The sequence below is a fragment of the Pleurodeles waltl genome, chromosome 11, assembly GCF_031143425.1.
Source record: "Pleurodeles waltl isolate 20211129_DDA chromosome 11, aPleWal1.hap1.20221129, whole genome shotgun sequence".
Lineage (NCBI taxonomy): Eukaryota > Metazoa > Chordata > Amphibia > Caudata > Salamandridae > Pleurodeles > Pleurodeles waltl.
The window spans coordinates 423210042-423231908 of record NC_090450.1 but is presented as its reverse complement, the minus strand read 5'-3'; the positions used below and the strand labels follow the sequence as shown (position 1 = coordinate 423231908).

Sequence of the window (21867 nt, the reverse complement as noted above, 5' to 3'; positions counted from 1 at the left end):
CAGCTCTAGGAATGGGATGAGCATCTGTCTTGGTGACAGAGTTGAGACCTCTGTAGTCCACACAAAACCTCATCTCTCTCTTTCCTTCTTTGGTGTGAGGTTTGGGGACTAAGACCACTGGGCTAGCCCAGGGGCTGTCAGAGTACTCAATTACTCCCAATTCCAGCATCTTGTGGACTTCCACCTTGATGCTTTCCTTAACTTGGTCAGGCTGTCTAAATATTTTGTTTTTGACAGGCATGCTGTCTCCTGTGTCCACATCATGGGTACACAGGTGTGTCTGACCAGGGGTTAGGGAAAAGAGTTCAGCAAACTGCTGCAGGACCTTCCTACAGTCAGACTGCTGTTGGCTAGAGAGGGTGTCTGAGTACATCACTCCATCCACTGAGCCATCTTTAGGGTCTGATGAGAGGAGATCAGGGAGAGGTTCACTCTCAGCTTCCTGGTCCTCATCTGTCACCATCAACAGATTTACATCAGCCCTGCCATGGAAGAGCTTAAGGCGGTTCACATGGATCACCCTCTTGGGGCTCCTGCTTGTGCCCAGGTCCACCAGGTAGGTGACCTGACTCTTCCTTTCTAGTACTGGGTAAGGGCCACTCCATTTGTCCTGGAGTGCCCTGGGAGCCACAGGCTCCAGAACCCAGACTTTCTGCCCTGGTTGAAATTCAACCAGTGCAGCCTTTTGGTCATACCACAACTTCTGGAGTTGTTGGCTGGCCTCAAGGTTTTTACTTGCCTTTTCCATGTACTCTGCCATCCTTGAGCGAAGGCCAAGTACATAGTCCACTATGTCTTGTTTAGGCTCATGAAGAGGTCTCTCCCAGCCTTCTTTAACAAGAGCAAGTGGTCCCCTTACAGGGTGGCCAAACAGAAGTTCAAAGGGTGAGAATCCTACTCCCTTCTGAGGCACCTCTCTGTAAGCGAAAAGCAGACATGGCAGGAGGACATCCCATCTCCTTTTGAATTTTTCTGGGAGCCCCATGATCATGCCCATTAATGTCTTGTTGCATCTCTCAACAAGGCCATTAGTTTGTGGATGATATGGTGTAGTGAATTTATAAGTCACCCCACACTCATTCCACATATGTTTTAGGTATGCTGACATGAAGTTGGTACCTCTGTCAGACACCATCTCCTTAGGGAAGCCCACTCTGGTAAAGATACCAATGAGGGCCTTGGCTACTGCAGGGGCAGTAGTTGACCTAAGGGGAATAGCTTCAGGATACCTAGTAGCATGATTGTAGGAAGTTGGCTCTGTATGTGCTATTTCAAAGTAAGGAATAGCATGCACAGAGTCCAAGGTGTTCCCCTTAGAGGTAAAATAGTGGTAAAAATAGATAATACTAATGCTCTATTTTGTGGTAGTGTGGTCGAGCAGTAGGCTTATCCAAGGAGTAGTGTTAAGCATTTGTTGTACATACACATAGACAATATATGAGGTACACACACTCAGAGACAAATCCAGCCAATAGGTTTTGTTATAGAAAAATATCTTTTCTTAGTTTATTATAAGAACCACAGGTTCAAATTTAACATGTAATATCTTGTTTGAAAGGTATTGCAGGTAAGTACATTAGGAACTTTGAATCATTTCAATTGCATGTATACTTTTCAAGTTATTCACAAATAGCTATTTCAAAAGTGGACACTTAGTGCAATTTTCACAGTTCCTGGGGGAGGTAAGTTTTGGTTAGTTTTACCAGGTAAGTAAGACACTTACAGGGTTCAGTTCTTGGTCCAAGGTAGCCCACCGTTGGGGGTTCAGAGCAACCCCAAAGTTACCACACCAGCAGCTCAGGGCCGGTCAGGTGCAGAGTTCAAAGTGGTGCCCAAAACGCATAGGCTTCAATGGAGAGAAGGGGGTGCCCCGGTTCCGGTCTGCTTGCAGGTAAGTACCCGCTTCTTCGGAGGGCAGACCAGGGGGGTTTTGTAGGGCACCGGGGGGGACACAAGCCCACACAGAAATTTCACCCTCAGCGGCGCGGGGGCGGCCGGGTGCAGTGTAAGAACAAGCGTCGGGTCCGCAATGTTAGTCAATGAGAGATCAAGGGATCTCTTCAGCGCTGCAGGCAGGCAAGGGGGGGCTTCCTCGGGGAAACCTCCACTTGGGCAAGGGAGAGGGACTCCTGGGGGTCACTTCTGCAGTGAAAGTCCGGTCCTTCAGGTCCTGGGGGCTGCGGGTGCAGGGTCTTTTCCAGGCGTCGGGACTTAGGTTTCAGAGAGTCGTGGTCAGGGGAAGCCTCGGGATTCCCTCTGCAGGCGGCGCTGTGGGGGCTCAGGGGGGACAGGTTTTGGTACTCACAGTCGTAGAGTAGTCCGGGGGTCCTCCCTGAGGTGTTGGTTCTCCACCAGCCGAGTCGGGGTCGCCGGGTGCAGTGTTGCAAGTCTCACGCTTCTTGCGGGGAGTTGCAGGGTTCTTTAAAGCTGCTTCTTGAAACAAAGTTGCAGTCTTTTTGGAGCAGGTCCGCTGTCCTCAGGAGTTTCTTGTCGTCGTCGAAGCAGGGCAGTCCTCAGAGGATTCAGAGGTCGCTGGTCCCTTTGGAAGGCGTCGCTGGAGCAGAGTTCTTTGGAAGGCAGGAGACAGGCCGGTGAGTTTCTGGAGCCAAGGCAGTTGTTGTCTTCTGGTCTTCCTCTGCAGGGGTTTTCAGCTGGCAGTCCTTCTTCTTGTTGTTGCAGGAATCTAATTTTCTAGGGTTCAGGGCAGCCCTTAAATACTAAATTTAAGGGCGTGTTTAGGTCTGGGGGGTTAGTAGCCAATGGCTACTAGCCCTGAGGGTGGGTACACCCTCTTTGTGCCTCCTCCCAAGGGGAGGGGGTCACAATCCTAACCCTATTGGGGGAATCCTCCATCTGCAAGATGGAGGATTTCTAAAAGTTAGAGTCACCTCAGCTCAGGACACCTTAGGGGCTGTCCTGACTGGCCAGTGACTCCTCCTTGTTGCTTTCTTTGTTCCCTCCAGCCTTGCCGCCAAAAGTGGGGGCCGTGGCCGGAGGGGGCGGGCAACTCCACTAAGCTGGAGTGCCCTGCTGGGCTGTGACAAAGGGGTGAGCCTTTGAGGCTCACCGCCAGGTGTTACAGCTCCTGCCTGGGGGAGGTGTTAGCATCTCCATCCAGTGCAGGCTTTGTTACTGGCCTCAGAGTGACAAAGGCACTCTCCCCATGAGGCCAGCAACATGTCTCTAGTGTGGCAGGCTGCTGGAACTAGTCAGCCTACACAGACAGTCGGTTAAGTTTCAGGGGGCACCTCTAAGGTGCCCTCTGTGGTGTATTTTACAATAAAATGTACACTGGCATCAGTGTGCATTTATTGTGCTGAGAAGTTTGATACCAAACTTCCCAGTTTTCAGTGTAGCCATTATGGTGCTGTGGAGTTTGTGTTTGACAAACTCCCAGACCATATACTCTTATGGCTACCCTGCACTTACAATGTCTAAGGTTTTGTTTAGACACTGTAGGGGTACCATGCTCATGCACTGGTACCCTCACCTATGGTATAGTGCACCCTGCCTTAGGGCTGTAAGGCCTGCTAGAGGGGTGACTGACCTATAGTTGCATAGGCAGTGAGAGGCTGGCATGGCACCCTGAGGGGAGTGCCATGTCGACTTACTCGTTTTGTTCTCACTAGCACACCCAAGCTGGCAAGCAGTGTGTCTGTGCTGAGTGAGAGGTCTCCAGGGTGCCATAAGACATGCTGCAGCCCTTAGAGACCTTCCTTGGCATCAGGGCCCTTGGTACTAGAAGTACCAGTTACAAGGGACTTATCTGGATGCCAGGGTCTGCCAATTGTGGATACAAAAGTACAGGTTAGGGAAAGAACACTGGTGCTGGGGCCTGGTTAGCAGGCCTCAGCACACTTTCAATTGTAAACATAGCATCAGCAAAGGCAAAAAGTCAGGGGGCAACCATGCCAAGGAGGCATTTCCTTACAGGGGTGCAGAGTTGTTTTGTACTCGCGCTTCTGGAGTGAGGTGGGAGTCCCTTGGAAGTAGTTTCCTCTTCTTCTTGTTGAGCAGGTCTGCTGTCCACAGGAGTTTCTTGGTCCTCGGTGATGCAGGCAGTCCCCTGGAGGCTTTTCAGGGGTCGCTGGTCCTGTGGTACACGTTGCCTTTCTTGTGCAGGGTCTTTGAAGCAGGAGACGGGCAGGTAGGGCTGGGGCCGAGTCAGTTGTTGTCTCCTTTTCTTCTCTGCTGGGTTTTCAGCTCAGCAGTCCTTCATCTTTTCTTAAGGTCGTCAGGAATCTGACTAGCTTGGTTCAGGGAGCCCTTAAATACAAGTTTTAGGGGCGTTTTTAGGGGGTCAGAGGGCAGTAGCTACTGTCCCTGAGGGTGGCTACACCCTTCCAGTGCCCACTCCAGTTGGGGAGGAGGCACATTCCGAACCCTATTGGTTCCTGTCCTCCAAACCAAGATGCAGGAGTCTGCAAGGAGGGGGTCACTTCAGCTCTAGACACCTGAGGGGTGGTCCTTACTGATGTGATGATGACTCCTAGTTTTTCCTAATTATCGCTCTGGACTTGCTACCAAAAGTAGGGGCTTGTCCAGGGGGGCTGGCATCTCCATTAGCTGGAGTGCCCTGGGGCACTGTAACTGGAGGCTTGAGCCTTTGAGGCTCACCACTAGGTTTTACAGTTCCTGCAGGGGGGAGGTGTGAAGTACCACCATCCAGGGAAGGCTTTGTTTCTGACCACAGAGTGCAGAAAGGCACCCACCCCATGTGGTCAGAAACTCGTCTGGAAGTGACAGGCAGGCACAGAGTGGTCAGTCCTACACTACCAGGTTGGCTAACATACAAGGGGCATATTCAAGATGATTGTGCTGAGAAGTTTGATACCAAATTTCCCAGTATTTAGTGTAGCTATTACAGTGCTGTGGAGTTTGTAGTGACAAACTCCCAGACCATATACTCAATATGACTACCCTGCACTTACAGTGTCTAAGAATGGATTTAGACACTGTAAGGACATATTGCTCATGCAGCTATGCCCTCACCTGTGGCGTAGTGCACTCTGCCTTAGGGATGTAAGACCTGCTAGAGGGGTGACTTACCTATTCCCCAGGCAGTGATTTTGGGTGCATGGCACCCTGAGAGGGGTGCAATGTCGACTTTGCCTTTTTCTCCCCACTAGCACACACAATCTGCAAAACAGTGAGCCAGGGCTGAGTGAGGGGTCCCCCAGGGTGGCATAATACATGCTGCAGCCCTTGGGGACATTCCCTGACCACGAGACCCTTGGTACCAGGGGTACCTTTTGCAAGGAACTTAACTATGTGCCATGGCTGTGCCAATTGTGGAAACAAAGGTACAGTTTTAGGGAAAGAACACTGGTGCCGGGGTCTGGTTAGCAGGATCCCAGCACACTTTGTCAAAGTTTGCATCAACACTAGGCACAAAATGGTGGGCAACTATGCCAACAGTGGTATTTTCCTACAACTGTCTGTACTTTCAACTACCCTCCAGAAACCTACGCTTAGCTGCACTCACTTGCACACAACCCTGCATCCACAAAAGCAGAACCGGAAATCTAGCATTCTCCTACATCGCACCAAAGACCTGGAAAGACTTCCCTCAACACATTAGAGTGTCCTCCTCACTCCTTGAATTCCGCAAGAAGCTGAACACCTGGCTCTTCGAATAATTCTGCGGAGTCTGACGCCCAACATCCTTCATTTTACTCATATATTCCTGCTCCAGCGCCTGGATACCCTCATGGGTGATTAGTTGAGCCATAGAAATCTACATAGCATAAAAGAGTGGGATATTCAATGGGCTGCTTAGCAGTTTCTGATACCCTGAGTGACAGGATTGTGAGGCACAAAAGATTGGAACAAATAACCTTCACTAACTTATGGGCTGTAACTTCAGCTCCCTCCCTCCAGCCTGGGACATGCTCCCAGAAACTCAGCGGGCCTGGTAGAGCCAATTAGGGACACTTGACAAGATATTGAAAAGTGTCTTAAAATGGTAAAACAAAAATAATTGGTTTCCGTATTTTTGCCCTCTCACCACTACTTCTCTGTCTCTAAAATCAGCTTTCCCAGCAGCTGTACCGTCTACCCACAGTGGAGGCTGGTGGCTCTACCCAATCCTGCTTCCCATTTTTCCTGAAAATATAAAAAGAAATCCAGGTCAAAGTGAAAATTATCAAAAAATCCACTAATATGATTTACTGAATAAAAAAAAAAATCTTGAAATCCATAATCTGTAGATTTACTCACACTGGGGTTCCCTGTAAATATAACCAGATAACCAGAGGTTCAAGTTATTGTTTCTTGCAAAGTTGAACTGACTGTTTCAAAACATGTTAAAGATGTGCATTATTGGTTTAATTGCAATGTTGTGTACTGAAGGTCTTATTTTAGATTGTCTTGTAGGTTAAAAGTCCTTATTACCTATGTTCTTATAGCCTGTGTTCATTTTTATTCATTGGAAGGAAGAGGCTGCTAGGTGGGCTCGGGAAGAAGAGGAGGCAGCTCAGCGACTGGCAGAGGAGAATAGGTTAAAAAAGGAGGAAGAGGCAGCAAAACTTCAGCAGGAAGAGGAGGAGCGGAAAAAAAAGGAGTTAGAACAACAGCGTCAGAAGGAATTGCAGCGGCAAAGGCAGCAAGAAGCACTGCGCAGGCTGCAGCAACTGCAAATGGCGCAAATGAAGGTAATACATTTTACAGGCCTCTGCTTTGTTTTAAAAGTCAACATAACCCACCGCATCCCACAATGAATTGTAACAGTAATCTACTTTTGTGTACAGAAGATCACCCTACATCTATTAGATTGTTGGCTTGTGGTTAAAAATACCAACCACCATACGAACAAACTTGGGCCAATGTCACCATTCACCTCACTGTTATTTAGCCTCTGACCATTATTAATCTCTTATTGAAGGAATCTATTGCTGATCGAGCTCAGCAAAGTTATTGCCTATTACCACTTAAACACTTTACTATCTGTTTGTTTTTGTTTTTTTGTTTTTGTAACCAGTGCCTAAGACTAAAACAGCCCTCTTGGTGGGCAGCAGTAAAAGCCTAGAAGCTTGCTGATAAGGGTGCGCCATATCTTCGTTCAGATCTGTCAGCAGCCTTTGATTTTCTGTGATTAAGATTGCTGTGTCTTTTGGAGGTGTAAAGAAACAGGCTTTTTGCAGGTTTACTCCACTCCACTTTTTGCCCCCATTGTGACTTGGGAACTGGCGTAATGGCTCTGAAACGCTCTGAGCCCTGCTAAACAGGACTTCGTTGTACGTGCTCTCGCCCTTAAAATGTTGCCTGTTTAATTGGCTTGTCCCCAGTTGTCATAGACTAACTTGCTTGTAAGTTCCTAGCATATGGTACTAGTGGTACCCAGCGCCTTTGAGAGTGGTCTCCCAGGGACTGCAGCACTTGCTGTGCTATTCTGACTGGGACAAGGTAAAACATGGCTCCCAGTCTGCCACTGCAGACTGAAAGGGCAGTTTTAAGCTGCTAACTCGACTTTGCCATTTAAGGTAACGGCAAACCCTAAACCTCCCTTTTTAATATGTGCAAGTCACTTCTATGGTAGAGTTCATGACCCTAAGGCAGGGTGTTGTGTTAGAAAAAGTGGAGCATGTACTTCTACGTGTTCCAGCAGTAAAAACCCCTAATGGTCGTTATTACTGGTAAAAACCTAGTACCCCCATTTGGCAAGTACCGAGTTACAGGCTGACACTTCAGCCCTGTTAATTTCAGAATGGGACTGTTAACGTTGATACTGTAAGGTATCAAAAGAATCACTGTGTTAAATCTGATTTATTGATTACATTTAATGTAATGTCACTGGTGGTCAAAGTGCAACTTTAAAAGTTGCCACTTTAGTTGCCCAAGGTTCCAGCGCCTATTTAGTTTTGTACTTAGGGTCTGTCCTGCAGACCGCTTTCTGTCCTTGTAGGGAAATATGCTATTGATTCCCAGAAAAGTATACAATAGGGACTGCTCTGGAGTGTGTCACTTCCCTCCTACAGGAAGCCACCCAGGTGCTGGCAAAAAGGCGAGCTTCAGATGAGAAGCCGCCTTTGAAGGGGAAATGGGTAACAGGAGATGGGCTGCTCCATTGGTCAGGCAGAAAGACTGGCACTAGGGACAGGAGAGAGGAAACCAGTTGCCAAACAAGATTCCCAGGGGCGTGTAGCCTCCTTTGTAGTCACACATCTTGGTTGGGCTAGGGAGATCCACACACCAGGAGAATGGCCCTTCCATATTGGAAGTGGGCAGAATAGTGCATCCTCGGATGCCCGTATGCTGCACTTCGCAGGAAGTGGTCATCAGGTGGGAGGGAACCTGCTAGCCCATTGGCTTCTAACCGGATCCTGCCCTGAGTACATTTTCTAAGTGTAAGTAGGGCACATCAACACCCTGGACTCAGATCTCCACTGTACTGGAAAAAGGACCGATGAACGATTGCCCTGCTGCAGCATGGAACCATTGAAGAAAGGCTACACCATCATGGGCTGCACCTCTTGGCAAGCAAAGGAGACTCGCTGCCGTGCAGCACAAAGGACCAGGACGCACAAAGGTGTATCTGAGTTTGCTGAGCCCGGGAGGGCTGTTGAAGTGCAGCTGGTTGCCCCAGAGGACAAGTTATTGATCCAGGAAGGATACACTGGTGACCCCAATTCTGGACAACTGGTAGCCCAGTGGCAACCCAATATCTGCCTGCACTAACAGAACTTAGAGATCAACCTTTGACCAGGATCACCTCATCTTCTTCATGGACTGAGGAGTAGTCACAGTAAGGGCCCCCTGTCTTCTGCATCACATTCACAGCATCCTTCTGAGGACCTTGCTGCCACCCTGACTAGATCCTTACTTGTGTTGGTAGCCTAAAAAGACTCCAAGGGACTGCACAACTACTAGCTCAAACGTTTTAGTGAAAAAGTTTATAAGTGTTAATTTCGTTGACCATGGCAATTCTTGTTCTTGGTTGTGTGAAGTGCTTTTATTTACGTTACTTTGCAAATTCTATATCTCCGAAACCCTGAGCTGGATATTTTCGTTCTGGTGTCTACAGATAGTATTTTTTAATAAATTGATTTCGTTAGCGTCTTGTCGTTCTTTTCAGTTGTTTATTGCTGTTTAAATGCTTTACACTTTCCTTTGTTTAAGCCTTGTTTTTGCTGCTCAGAACTGCAGCTACCCTGTGTTGAGCTGAGGGTATGACAAATGAAACCTATGGATCCTAAAGAGTGTATTACACAGTGAGGTCACACGACCACACATGTAATATACATTGTTTCCTCACAGGGGATATCTCCATTATTATCACCTCTACTGTTTTCACATATTCTTACCAGTGGTTTCTCAGTTGTAACTGCTAATTTTTCATATTAACCTGCTCCAATAAAACCTTTTTATAAATATACTATACCTTCGATCATCTTAGAAACATGCCCAGGCTTTGGGATAGATGTGGGATTTTCCTTTGCCTTAGTAGCTCCCAAAATTGGGTCTTGGTCATGTGCACATTTTCTCCCCTAACACTTGGTGCCTGTGACATAACAGATATTTTAAAACTTCCAAAAAAGATTATCTGATAGAGACTTCTAGATGTAGATTCCTTGCCTTAAAAGTGTACCAGGCGTCCAGCTGGATCCCGAAGATCTGTGTGGCGTTGTCCTCACTGTTAGTGACAGTTGCAGTATCTATTTAAAAGCAACCAGGCACTCCGACATCAGTTCTTTTCTTTCCATGCCAGTCAGTACAGATCCGTAAAAGAGCTACCCCTAGTCATTTTTGACTAACTTTTTTTGACATTTTTGCAACACCTTTTGAGGTATTTTCCTCCGGTGTGGCAGGCATATCCTCCAGAAATGCTTCAAGCCCTGTGGCATCGGTCACTGATAAATGATGGTGAAGGACACGACCACTACTCTAAGGCCTGCATTGATTGTTGCACCATGAACCTGACTGCCTTTTGGTAACAGTCCCTAAAGCGCCTTGTGGCTGATACTAGTTAAGAGGAAGGCCCCAGGAGCGGTTGCGAAGCCCAAGATCCCCATTGCACTTAAAGCTGGAGGGCCACTCAGGTCAGTCCCACCACCACGAAAAAAAAGTTGTTGAAAAGATCTTTGACTTTGCTCGTCAGTCGCCGATGGGGCGAGTGTGTGTCATACATTAAGGCCTAGCTCTGAGATTGAGCCAACACCTTGGCTGTCTCTGTGCCTCCCCGAGTTTCCAGGAGCCTGAGCGACCCTGAAACGGAGGGGTGTCAACCTGACTCAACCTTCAGCACCAAGTGGAGTCTTATCCTCTGGGCCAGACCCTCAACACTATTCGCGCGGGTGAGGACTAGGGGAGGTTTGGGAGGAGTTGCTGGACCCTGAAGTATACCATCACTATGAAGACTAGCATAGACTGGTGTGAAGACCTGGGTGACGCCAGTGGACTAGATACTTCTCCAGATACTGGTACGATTTCTCCCACTACCGTGGCTACGGAGGAGGGAGCATCCTTTGTAATGGTAGGGGGGGAGGGCGGCCGAGGTCCAGGACCTCAGCCTACACTCGGTGGCAGTCTAGGCTAACATCTTGATGGGTGTGCTACAAACTGGAGCATTCACCTCACCCCCCTCAGAACCACTACTCCCATTCAATGAAGCCCACATTGACGTCATACTGGAGACATTGTTGTAGGAAGTTGGCTCTGTATATACTATCTCAAAGTAAGAGATAGGGTGCACAGAGTTCAAGGGTTCCGCTTAGAGCAAGATAGTGGCAAGATTAGATCATTCTAATGCTCTATTTTGTGGTAGTGTGGTCGAGCAGTAGGCTTATCAGAGGGTAGTGTGAAGAATTTGTTGTACACACACAGTCAATAAATGAGGAACACACAGTCAAAGACTTACTCCAGGCCAATAGGTTTTTATATAGAAAATATATTTTCTTAATTTATTTTTAGAACCACAAGTTCAGGATTTGAAGTAAATACATAAAATGCAAGGTACTCCACACAGGTAAGTTAGGAACTTTGAATTAGAGCAATAACATATACAGTGTGTGTTAAAATGGCAATAAGCTATTTTAAAAGTAGACAGTGCAAACATCAACAGTTCCTGGGGAAGGTAAGTATTGGTTAGATTGTGAGGTAAGTAAGACACTTACAAGTCTCAATTCCTGGGCATAGGCCACCCACCGTTGGGGGTTCAGGGCAACCCCAAAGTTACCACACCAACAGCTCATGGGCTGTCCGGTGCAGAGGTCAGAGAGGTGCCCAAAACACATAGGCGCCTATGGAGAACAGGGGTGCTCCGGTTCCAGTCTGCCAGCAGGTAAGTACCTGCGTCCTCAGGGGGGGGTGGGGCAGACCAGCGGGGTTTTGTAGAGCACCGGGGGGGGAGGGGGGAACACACAAGTAGGCACACAAAACACACCCTCAGCGGCACAGGGGCGGCCGGGTGCAGTGTGCAAAGCAGGTGCTGGGTTTTGAATAGGAAACAATGGAGAGACCCAGGGGTCACTTTAGCAGTGCAGGGAGGCACGGGGGGCTTCTTGGGCCAGCCACCACCTGGGCTAGTCAGAGGGTTGCCTGGGGGTCACTTCTGCGCTGAGGTTCTGTTCCTTCAGGTCCTGGGGGCTGCAGGTGCAGTGCTTAGTCCAGGCGTCAGGTCCCTTGTTACAGGCAGTCGCAGTCAGGGGGAACCTCTGGATTCTCTCTGCAGGCGTTGCTGTGGAGGCCCGGGGGGTCCTCTCGGGTTGCTCACAGGGTCGCAGTCACCGGGGAGTCTTCCCTGTGGCATTGGTTCTCTGCATCTTGAGCCGGGGGCGTCGGATGCAGAGTGAGAAGTCTCACGCTTCCAGCGGGAAGAGTGAGGTCTTTAAAGTTGAAGGAAAGTTGCAAGTTTGTTGCAGGTTGTTGAGCAGAGCCTCTGCTCATGGGATTTTCTAGGTCCTGGGGGTCAGGGCAGTCCTAAGGCTTCAGAGGTTGCTGGTCCCTGTTGGATGCGTCGCTGGTTGCAGGTTTTCTACTCAGGAGACAGGCTGGTAGGGCTGGGGCCAAAGCAGTTGTTGTCGTCCGTCGTCTCTGCAGGCTTGTTGGTCAGCAGTCCTTCTACCTTAGTTCAGGCTGCAGGAATCTGATTTACTGGGATCTGGGTTGCCCAGAAATACTAAATTTACGGGGGTGTTTAGGTCTGGGAGGGCAGTAGCCAATGGCTACTGTCCATCGAGGGTGGCTACACCCTCTTTGTTCCTCCTCCCTGTGGGAGGGGGGCCACATCCTTAATCCTATTGGGTGAATCCTCCAAAACCAAGATGGAGGATTTCTAAAGGCAGGGGTCACCTCAGCTCAGGGCACCTTAGGGGCCGTCCTGACTGGTAAGTGATTCCTCCTTGTTTTCCTAATTATCTCCTCCAGCCTTGCCGCCAAAGTGGGGGCAGTGGCCGGAGGGGCGGGCATCTCCACTAGCTGGGATGCCTTGTGGCGCTGTAACAAAGGCATGAGCCTTTGAGGCTCACCGCCAGGTGTTACAGTTCCTGCTGGGGGAGGTGAGAAGCACCTCCACCCAGTACAGGCTTTGTTACTAGCCACAGAGTGACAAAGGCACTCTCCCCATGTGGCCAGCAACATGTCTGGTGTGTGGCAGGCTGGCAGAAACTAGTCAGCCTACACTGGAAGTCGGGTATGTTTTCAGGGGGCATCTCTAAGATGCCCTCTGGGTGTATGTTACAATAAATTGCACACTGGCATCAGTGTGCATTTATTGTGCTGAGAAGTTTGATACCAAACTTCCCAGTTTCCAGTGTAGCCATTATGGTGCTGTGGAGTTCGTGCATGACAGACTCCCAGACCATATACTCTTATGGCTACCCTGCACTTACAATGTCTAAGATTTTGCTTAGACACTGTAGGGGCATAGTGCTCATGCACATATGCCCTCACATGTGGTACAGTGCACCCTGCCTTAGGGCTGTAAGGCCTGCTAGAGTGGTGACCTACCTATGCCACAGGCAGTGTGAGGTTGGCATGGCACTCTGAGGGGAGTGCCATGTCGCCTTAGTCTTTTTCTCCCCACCAGCACACACAAGCTGTGAGGCAGTGTGCATGTGCTGAGTGATGGGTCCCCAGGGTGGCATAATACATGCTGCAGCCCTTAGAGACCTTCCCTGGTATCAGGGCCCTTAGTACCAGGGGTACCAGTTACAAGGGATTTATCTGAGTGCCAGGGCTGTGCCAGTTGTGGAAGCTAAGGTACAGTTTAGGGAAAGAACACTGGTGCTGGGGCCTGGTTAGCAGGGTCCCAGCACACTTTCAATCGAAACGTAGCCTCAGCAAAGGCAAAAAGTCAGGGGGTGACCATGCCAAGGAGGCATTTCCTTACACCTGGACATTGAATCTTTTAGGCTGTGCGCTTTGGCGAAGATGATGTTTTCTTCCGCCAGCCTGGCTTTGCAGTCAATGAACTCCGTATGCATTTTGGGCTGCTACTCCCATGCCTTTTGGAACATGGTTGCACAGGTGCTGCCAGCAGTCCTGGAGGTGGCACACGCCGTACTCTCTCAGGCTTTTGCCAACAGGAGAGATGCAGCGAAGTTCACCATGCGTAGTAGACTTGACACAACCGACTCACAGGGCTGATCAGTTTTATCGAAAGTGGCCTTGAGATGCCTCGTCTGGTTGAAGACAAAAGGCTTTTCTGGGGCTGTCCAGTCATCTTTAATGGATCTGCATGTAGGCAGCTGGCTCTGTATATACTATACTAAAGTGAGGTATAGTGTGCACAGTGTCCAGGGGTTCCCAATAGGCTTTACAGAGGCCAAAGTAGATAATATTAATGCTCCCTTTTGTGGTAGTGTGGTCGAGCAGTTAGGCTTATTAGGGGGTGCGCTAAGCATTTGTTGTACACACACCTTCAAGAAATGAGACACACACCCAAGGACCAACTCTGGTCCAATGTTTTATGTATCAGAAATATACTTTTTTACTTTATTTCTAGAGTGAAAAGGATCTTTGTTGCAAGTAAGTTCAGTTTCAAGAATTTATCACTTTCAAGTATCAAAGGCACTTTGTAATTCACAGTTGAAACAGTTTTCGGGTAAGTAATACTTTTCAGTATCAAAAGTAGACAGTGCAGTTTTCATTGAAGGCAATGCTGTCCTAGAGGGGGAAAAGTACATACACAGTTTACAGGTACGTACTGGACTTTCAGTCCCAGTCTTTGGTGGTTAAGGTGTCCACAGTGCAAAGTTTAGGAAGACACCAGGGATGTTCCACCAGCAACCGGGAACTAGATGGGTCCAGAGGTCAAAGTTGGTGTTGTGCACCCAATGAAATTCTATGGAGCCTAGGGGCACTCAGAAGAGGACGGTTTGCAGGTAAGTACCCATGGTCTCGGGGCACGACCTCAGGGCTCGGGGGGGTGGGTTGTTGGTGCTGAAGGAGACCAACTGCTGGACAGGTACGTGGAGGCTCCTCTGGATGTCAGTGGACCGTTGGCTGGATTTCCCAAGCCCAGGGGGCTGCGGGTGCTGGAGTACATTCAGGCATTGGATATCTTCACCGGATCCAGTAGGGGTGTCCTCTGAATTCAGGCTGTAGGTTTTGTCGTGGTGGCCAGGAGGGATCAACCCGGGGTGGACTCGAGGTCGGAATCGCCTGGGGACTCTCTCTGGTCTGGTGGGCTACCTCGACTAGGCTCGTAGGCATTGGCTGCAGAAGGGAAAGACTTGCAGATCCGGAGGGATCTGTAGTCCTTATTGGAGGTTTCTTTGTGGACAGGGCCGCTGCCCTTGAGAGATCTGGTCTTTAGAGAAGGCAGGCAGTCTCTGAGGGTTTGTAGAAGTCGCTGGTCCTGCAAAAGAAGTTGTCGTCCTGCAGCAGGAGTGTTAAAGCTGCAGACAAGCTGGTAGGGGTGGGGCCAAATCAGTTATCTGGAGTCTTCACTGCTGATGCGACTCTTCAGTCCTTTGTCTTCTTTAGGTCACCAGGAATCTGAAGAGCAAGGTTTAGGGGTGCCCCTAGTTACTAGATTTAGGGGAATTACAAGGGTCAGAGGGCAGTAATCAATGGCTACTGACCCTGAGGGTGGCTACACCTTTCATTTGCCCACTCCCCTTTGGGGAGGTGGGCGCATACCTAACCCTATTGAGTATCTCCCTCCAAAACAAGATGGAATCTTCCAGGATAGGTTTACCTTGGCTCTGGGCACCCTGGACACTCTTCCTGGTGTTTAATAATTTTCCCGGCGGACCTGCTGCAAAAAGTGGGGCTTAGTCTGGGGAGATGGGTATCTCCACTAGCTGGAGTGCCCTGAGGCAGCAGAACAAAAGGCATGAGCCTTTGAGGTTCATCGCCAAATGTTGCTGTGCTTGAGGAGGGGATGTTTGGTCGCTTAGAACTTAACACTCCCCACAATTGGCATACTTGTGCCCCCATGTAAGTCCCTAGTATGTGTACTTGGGTGCCCAGGGTATTGGGGCACCAAGGTTTCCCCATGGGATGCAGCATGAATTGTGCTCCCCATGGGAACCCATGCAAAATGTGTCTGCAGGCCTGCCGTTGCAGCCTGCATGAAAAGGTGCATGCAACCTTTCACTACAGGTCACTGCAACAGGTCATTGTAAGTCACCCCTATGGCAGTCCCTCCTAGCCCAGAGGGCAGGGTGCGAGTACCTGTGTGTGAGGGCACCCCTGCATGAGCAGGGGTTCCCCTACAAACTGCAGGTCCATTACTCTGGACTTCGTAAGTGTGGGGAAAGCCATTTTTCCAGTGTACTGGCCACAGGTCACTACTTATGTCCAGCTACAAAATGGTAACGCCAAACATGGGCATGTTTGGTATCCAGCATGTCTGAATCATACCCCAGTACTATTGCCAACATTAGTTGCATGATTCCATGCACTTTGGGGGCTCCTTAGAGGACCCCAACCATTGCTCCTACTAGTCTTCTGGGGTTTTCTGGGTCTATGCAAGGAGGGCATATTTGGTGCCCTCCTTGCATAGACCAGTATGAACCAATCCAGGGACCACCAGTCCCTGCTCTGGTGTGAAACTGAACAATGGAAAGGGGAGTGACCACTCCCCTTTCCATCACCACCCCATGGGTCATGCCCAGAGCCCCTCCAGATGGCCACTTGATTCTGCCATCTTGAATCCAAGGTGGGCAGAGGCCCCTGGGGGCCTCTGAGTGGCCAAGTCAGGCAGGTGACATCACAGCCCCCTCCTGATAGGTGGTCACCCTGCTAGGTGACCAATCCCCCTTCCTCGGCTATTTAGGGTCTCCCTCTCGGGTGGGTCCTCTGATTAGACATGCAAGATTCCAGCAGGACTCCTCTGAATCATTTACTTAATCTTCTGCCTACCAAGACGGCAAATGGACCCTCCAGGATCCGACAATCTGCAACGACTCTGCCCTGCAACGTTATTTCTCCAGCTCCTTCCAGCAACTGTAACATTTCCCTGGCTGTGCATCCTCTGAAGGCGATGAGTCTTCAGCCTGCACAAGAAGTAAGAAGGATTCTCCATTGGAGTGAAGGAATCACTTACCTGCATCCACAGGCTCCAACTGCACCAACGACCGGCTGTGTGGATCCTCTCTTCTCTGGAACAGCATGGATCCTGTCTCACAGGTGGTGGTCTGCTTGGTCCTCTTTACCAGCTTTCCAACTTGGCAGACTCTAAGCCCTTGCTTCTCCTTGCAGGACACTGCCCCTGTGCACCGCGACTCTTGCAGCTACCAAGGCTTGTTTGTTCCTCCTCCAAGGGATCTCCATGTAGCCCCAGCCTCCAGCACTCTTCCCTGCAAAGCACAGTCTCCTGCCTACTGCTCCAGCGCCATGTGATTCCTCTTCAGGTGTGCTGAGGGGACCTTAGTGCGACTCCTGTACCTGCTGCCCATGGGTTGCCTGTGGAGGCTGTCTCCTCTTCTTGTGACTCTCCCAGCTGCTGAGGGTCACCTCGGACTGCCCTCTTTGGGTCAAGTCCCCTAAGCCCTGCTGGTCATCTTTAGCCTTGCAAAACCCTCTTCTCCAACTCTTTCATTTGCCAAGACTTGGTGATGGTTTTCCAACACCACTGACCGCCTGCATCACGACCGCCAACGTAGGACACTACTTGCATTACTTCTGGAACTCCTCTTCTGCTCCTGTGCTGCCTTGCTGACTTTCTTCATCCACCGTCAACCTGGTCCTGCATCCACAGAAGGGTGGGTAGTGTCTCCTGCCACAGCCAGACACTTTAACTTGAACTGGATTTGGTCCCCTTCTTTTGCAGGTCCTTTTCTGTCAGGATCCACCATTGGTTTCTTCCAGTCTTGTCTGGGTCTTGCACAGTCCTTTCCCAAATTTCTCCTGTGGGTTTGGGGAGAAAACAGATTCTTACCTCTTCTCTCTTGGTCACCGAGGGGCACCCTAGTACTTACCTCTTGGGGTTCCTACTTCCTCCATCTCCCTTCTGCTGATTCCACTTCCTTGGGTGGGGGACTGCCTTTCAGATTCCACTGTGTATATGGTTTGGTCTCCTCCCAGGGCCCTCACTACTTACTTTTGTTTTTACTATTGCTGTTGCTTTCTATGCTAATCACTGACTTCTAAGCTGTACATAAGTGTGTTTACTTACCTTCTGTCGGAGCATTGTCTATTCAGTGTTGGGGGAGCTAAGGGTGGAGGATCAAATTATTAGTAGGGTCCGTGAGTTTCCATACTTAAGGATTATCCTCCAGCACGCCGTGGGACATCTTCTGTGCAAAGGAGAAGTTCCTGGCATCTTCCGTTGTTACAGAATCTTCAGCTTCTTCCACCCAGAGGCAGCCATTTTGCACCTTCATTCGGGGTTTATTGGGCTCCTGCCCCCTCCCCCCCCCCCCCCAGACACTTTTGTGACTCTTGGACTTGGTCCCCTTCCTTTGCAGGTCCTCAGGTCCAGGAATCCATCTTCAGTGCTTTGCAGTCTGTTGTGGTCTTTGCAGAATCTATCACGACTTTAGTGTGTTTCTGGGGAAGTAGGGTAACTTTACTCCTGCTTTTCAGGGTCTTGGGGTGGTGTATTTTGGACACCCTTAGTGTTTTCTTACACTCCCAGCGACTGTCTACACTCTACACTAGGTCTGGGGTCCCTAAGTGATTTGCATTCCACTTTCTTAGTAAATGGTTTGTGTTGCCCCTAGGCCTATTGCATCCTATTGTATTCTACAGCGTTTGCACTACTTTTCTAACTGTTTACTTACCTGATTTTGGTATGTGTAGGAAGTTGGCTCTGTATGTGCTATTTCAAAGTAAGGAATAGCATGCACAGAGTCCAAGGGTTCCCCTTAGAGGTAAAATAGTGGTAAAAAATAGATAATACTAATGCTCTATTTTGTGGTAGTGTGGTCGAGCAGTAGGCTTATCCAAGGAGTAGTGTTAAGCATTTGTTGTACATACCCATAGACAATAAATGAGGTACACACACTCAGAGACAAATCCAGCCAATAGGTTTTTATATAGAAAAATATCTTTTCTTAGTTTATTTTAAGAACCACAGGTTCAAATTCTACATGTAATATCTCATTCGAAAGGTATTGCAGGTAAGTACTTTAGGAACTTTAAATCATAAAAATTGCATGTATACTTTTCAAGTTATTGACAAATAGCTGTTTTAAAAGTGGACACTTAGTGCAATTTTCACAGTTCCTAGGGGAGGTAAGTTTTTGTTAGTTTTACCAGGTAAGTAAGACACTTACAGGGTTCAGTTCTTGGTCCAAGGTAGCCCACCGTTGGGGGTTCAGGGCAACCCCAAAGTCACCACACCAGCAGCTCAGGGCCGGTCAGGTGCAGAGTTCAAAGTGGTGCCCAAAACACATAGGCTAGAATGGAGAGAAGGGGGTGCCCCGGTTCCGGTCTGTTTGCAGGTAAGTACCCGCGTCTTCGGAGGGCAGACCAGGGGGGTTTTGTAGGGCACCGGGGGGGACACAAGCCCACACAGAAATTTCACCCTCAGCAGCGCGGGGGCGGCCGGGTGCAGTGTAGAAACAGGCGTCGGGTTCGCAATGTTAGTCTATGAGAGATCTCGGGATCTCTTCAGCGCTGCCGGCAGGCAAGGGGGGGGTTCCTCGGGGAAACCTCCACTTGGGCAAGGGAGAGGGACTCCTGGGGGTCACTTCTCCAGTGAAAGTCCGGTCCTTCAGGTCCTGGGGGCTGCGGGTGCAGGGTCTCTCCCAGGTGTCGGGACTTAGGATTCAAAGAGTCGCGGTCAGGGGAAGCCTCGGGATTCCCTCTGCAGGCGGCGCTGTGGGGGCTCAGGGGGGACAGGTTTTTGTACTCACAGTCTTAGAGTAGCCCTGGGGTCCCTCCTGAGGTGTTGGATCGCCACCAGCCGAGTCGGGGTCGCCGGGTGCAGTGTTGCAAGTCTCACGCTTCTTGCGGGGAGCTTGCAGGGTTCTTTAAAGCTGCTGGAAACAAAGTTGCAGCTTTTCTTGGAGCAGGTCCGCTGTCCTCGGGAGTTTCTTGTCTTTTCGAAGCAGGGGCAGTCCTCAGAGGATGTCGAGGTCGCTGGTCCCTTTGGAAGGCGTCGCTGGAGCAGGATCTTTGGAAGGCAGGAGACAGGCCGGTGAGTTTCTGGAGCCAAGGCAGTAGTCGTCTTCTGGTCTTCCTCTGCAGGGGTTTTCAGCTAGGCAGTCCTTCTTCTTGTAGTTGCAGGAATCTAATTTTCTAGGGTTTAGGGTAGCCCTTAAATACTAAATTTAAGGGCGTGTTTAGGTCTGGGGGGTTAGTAGCCAATGGCTACTAGCCCTGAGGGTGGGTACACCCTCTTTGTGCCTCCTCCCAAGGGGAGGGGGTCACAATCCTAACCCTATTGGGGGAATCCTCCATCTGCAAGATGGAGGATTTCTAAAAGTCAGAGTCACCTCAGCTCAGGACACCTTAGGGGCTGTCCTGACTGGCCAGTGACTCCTCCTTGTTGCTTTCTTTGTTCCCTCCAGCCTTGCCGCCAAAAGTGGGGGCCGTGGCCGGAGGGGGCGGGCAACTCCACTAAGCTGGAGTGCCCTGCTGGGCTGTGACAAAGGGGTGAGCCTTTGAGGCTCACCGCCAGGTGTTACAGCTCCTGCCTGGGGGAGGTGTTAGCATCTCCACCCAGTGCAGGCTTTGTTACTGGCCTCAGAGTGACAAAGGCACTCTCCCCATGGGGCCAGCAACATGTCTCTGGTGTGGCAGGCTGCTGGAACTAGTCAGCCTACACAGACAGTCGGTTAAGTTTCAGGGGGCACCTCTAAGGTGCCCTCTGTGGTGTATTTTACAATAAAATGTACACTGGCATCAGTGTGCATTTATTGTGCTGAGAAGTTTGATACCAAACTTCCCAGTTTTCAGTGTAGCCATTATGGTGCTGTGGAGTTCGTGTTTGACAGACTCCCAGACCATATACTCTTATGGCTACCCTGCACTTACAATGTCTAAGGTTTTGTTTAGACACTGTAGGGGTACCATGCTCATGCACTGGTACCCTCACCTATGGTATAGTGCACCCTGCCTTAGGGCTGTAAGGCCTGCTAGAGGGGTGTCTTACCTATACTGCATAGGCAGTGAGAGGCTGGCATGGCACCCTGAGGGGAGTTCCATGTCGACTTACTCGTTTGGTCCTCACTAGCACACACAAGCTGGCAAGCAGTGTGTCTGTGCTGAGTGAGAGGTCTCCAGGGTGGCATAAGACATGCTGCAGCCCTTAGAGACCTTCCTTGGCATCAGGGCCCTTGGTACTAGAAGTACCAGTTACAAGGGACTTATCTGGATGCCAGGGTCTGCCAATTGTGGATACAAAAGTACAGGTTAGGGAAAGAACACTGGTGCTGGGGCCTGGTTAGCAGGCCTCAGCACACTTTCAATTGTAAACATAGCATCAGCAAAGGCAAAAAGTCAGGGGGCAACCATGCCAAGGAGGCATTTCCTTACACAACCCCCCCCCCCCAAACGAAAGAGGATGAGACTAACCTTTCCCAAGAGAGTCTTCATTTTCTAAGTGGAAGAACCTGGAAAGGCCATCTGCATTGGCATGGGCAGTCCCAGGTCTGTGTTCCACTATAAAGTCCATTCCCTGTAGGGAGATGGACCACCTCAACAGTTTAGGATTTTCACCTTTCATTTGCATCAGCCATTTGAGAGGTCTGTGGTCAGTTTGAACTAGGAAGTGAGTCCCAAAGAGGTATGGTCTCAGCTTCTTCAGGGACCAAACCACAGCAAAGGCCTCCCTCTCAATGGCACTCCAACGCTGCTCCCTGGGGAGTAACCTCCTGCTAATGAAAGCAACAGGCTGGTCAAGGCCATCATCATTTGTTTGGGACAAAACTGCCCCTATCCCATGTTCAGAGGCATCAGTCTGCACAATGAACTGCTTAGAATAATCTGGAGCTTTTAGAACTGGTGCTGAGCACATTGCTTGTTTCAGGGTGTCAAAGGCCTGTTGGCATTCCACAGTCCAGTTCACTTTCTTGGGCATTTTCTTGGAGGTGAGTTCAGTGAGGGCTGTCACAATGGATCCATATCCCTTCACAAACCTCCTGTAATACCCAGTCAAGCCAAGGAATGCCCTGACTTGAGTCTGGGTTTTTGGAGCTACCCAGTCCAGAATAGTCTGGATCTTGGGTTGGAGTGGCTGAACTTGGCCTCCACCTACAAGGTGTCCCAAGTAAACCACAGTTCCCTGCCCTATCTGGCATTTGGATGCCTTGATAGAGAGGCCTGCAGATTGCAGAGCCTTCAAAACCTTCTTCAGGTGGACCAGGTGATCCTGCCAGGTGGAGCTAAAGACAGCAATATCATCAAGATAAGCTGTGCTAAAGGACTCCAAGCCAGCAAGCACTTGATTCACCAACCTTTGGAAGGTGGCAGGGGCATTCTTTAAACCAAAGGGCATAACAGTAAACTGATAATGCCCATCAGGTGTGGAGA

The 21867-nt window shown here is 49.7% G+C and overlaps 1 protein-coding gene across 3 annotated transcripts in view; it reads left to right on the top strand.

The window, feature by feature from the left end:
* The window catches only part of GIGYF2 (GRB10 interacting GYF protein 2), a 1376329-nt gene that overhangs the window by 1148186 nt on the left and 206276 nt on the right, over positions 1-21867 (top strand). For 2 of the 3 annotated variants that reach the window (XM_069213782.1, XM_069213783.1), the window contains exon 22: positions 6435-6653. The exons of the other annotated variant lie outside the window; for it this stretch is intronic. In XM_069213782.1, coding sequence (XP_069069883.1) covers positions 6435-6653 — 219 coding nt within the window. The remainder of the gene's footprint in view (positions 1-6434; positions 6654-21867) is intronic. 3 annotated transcript variants of the gene reach the window in all.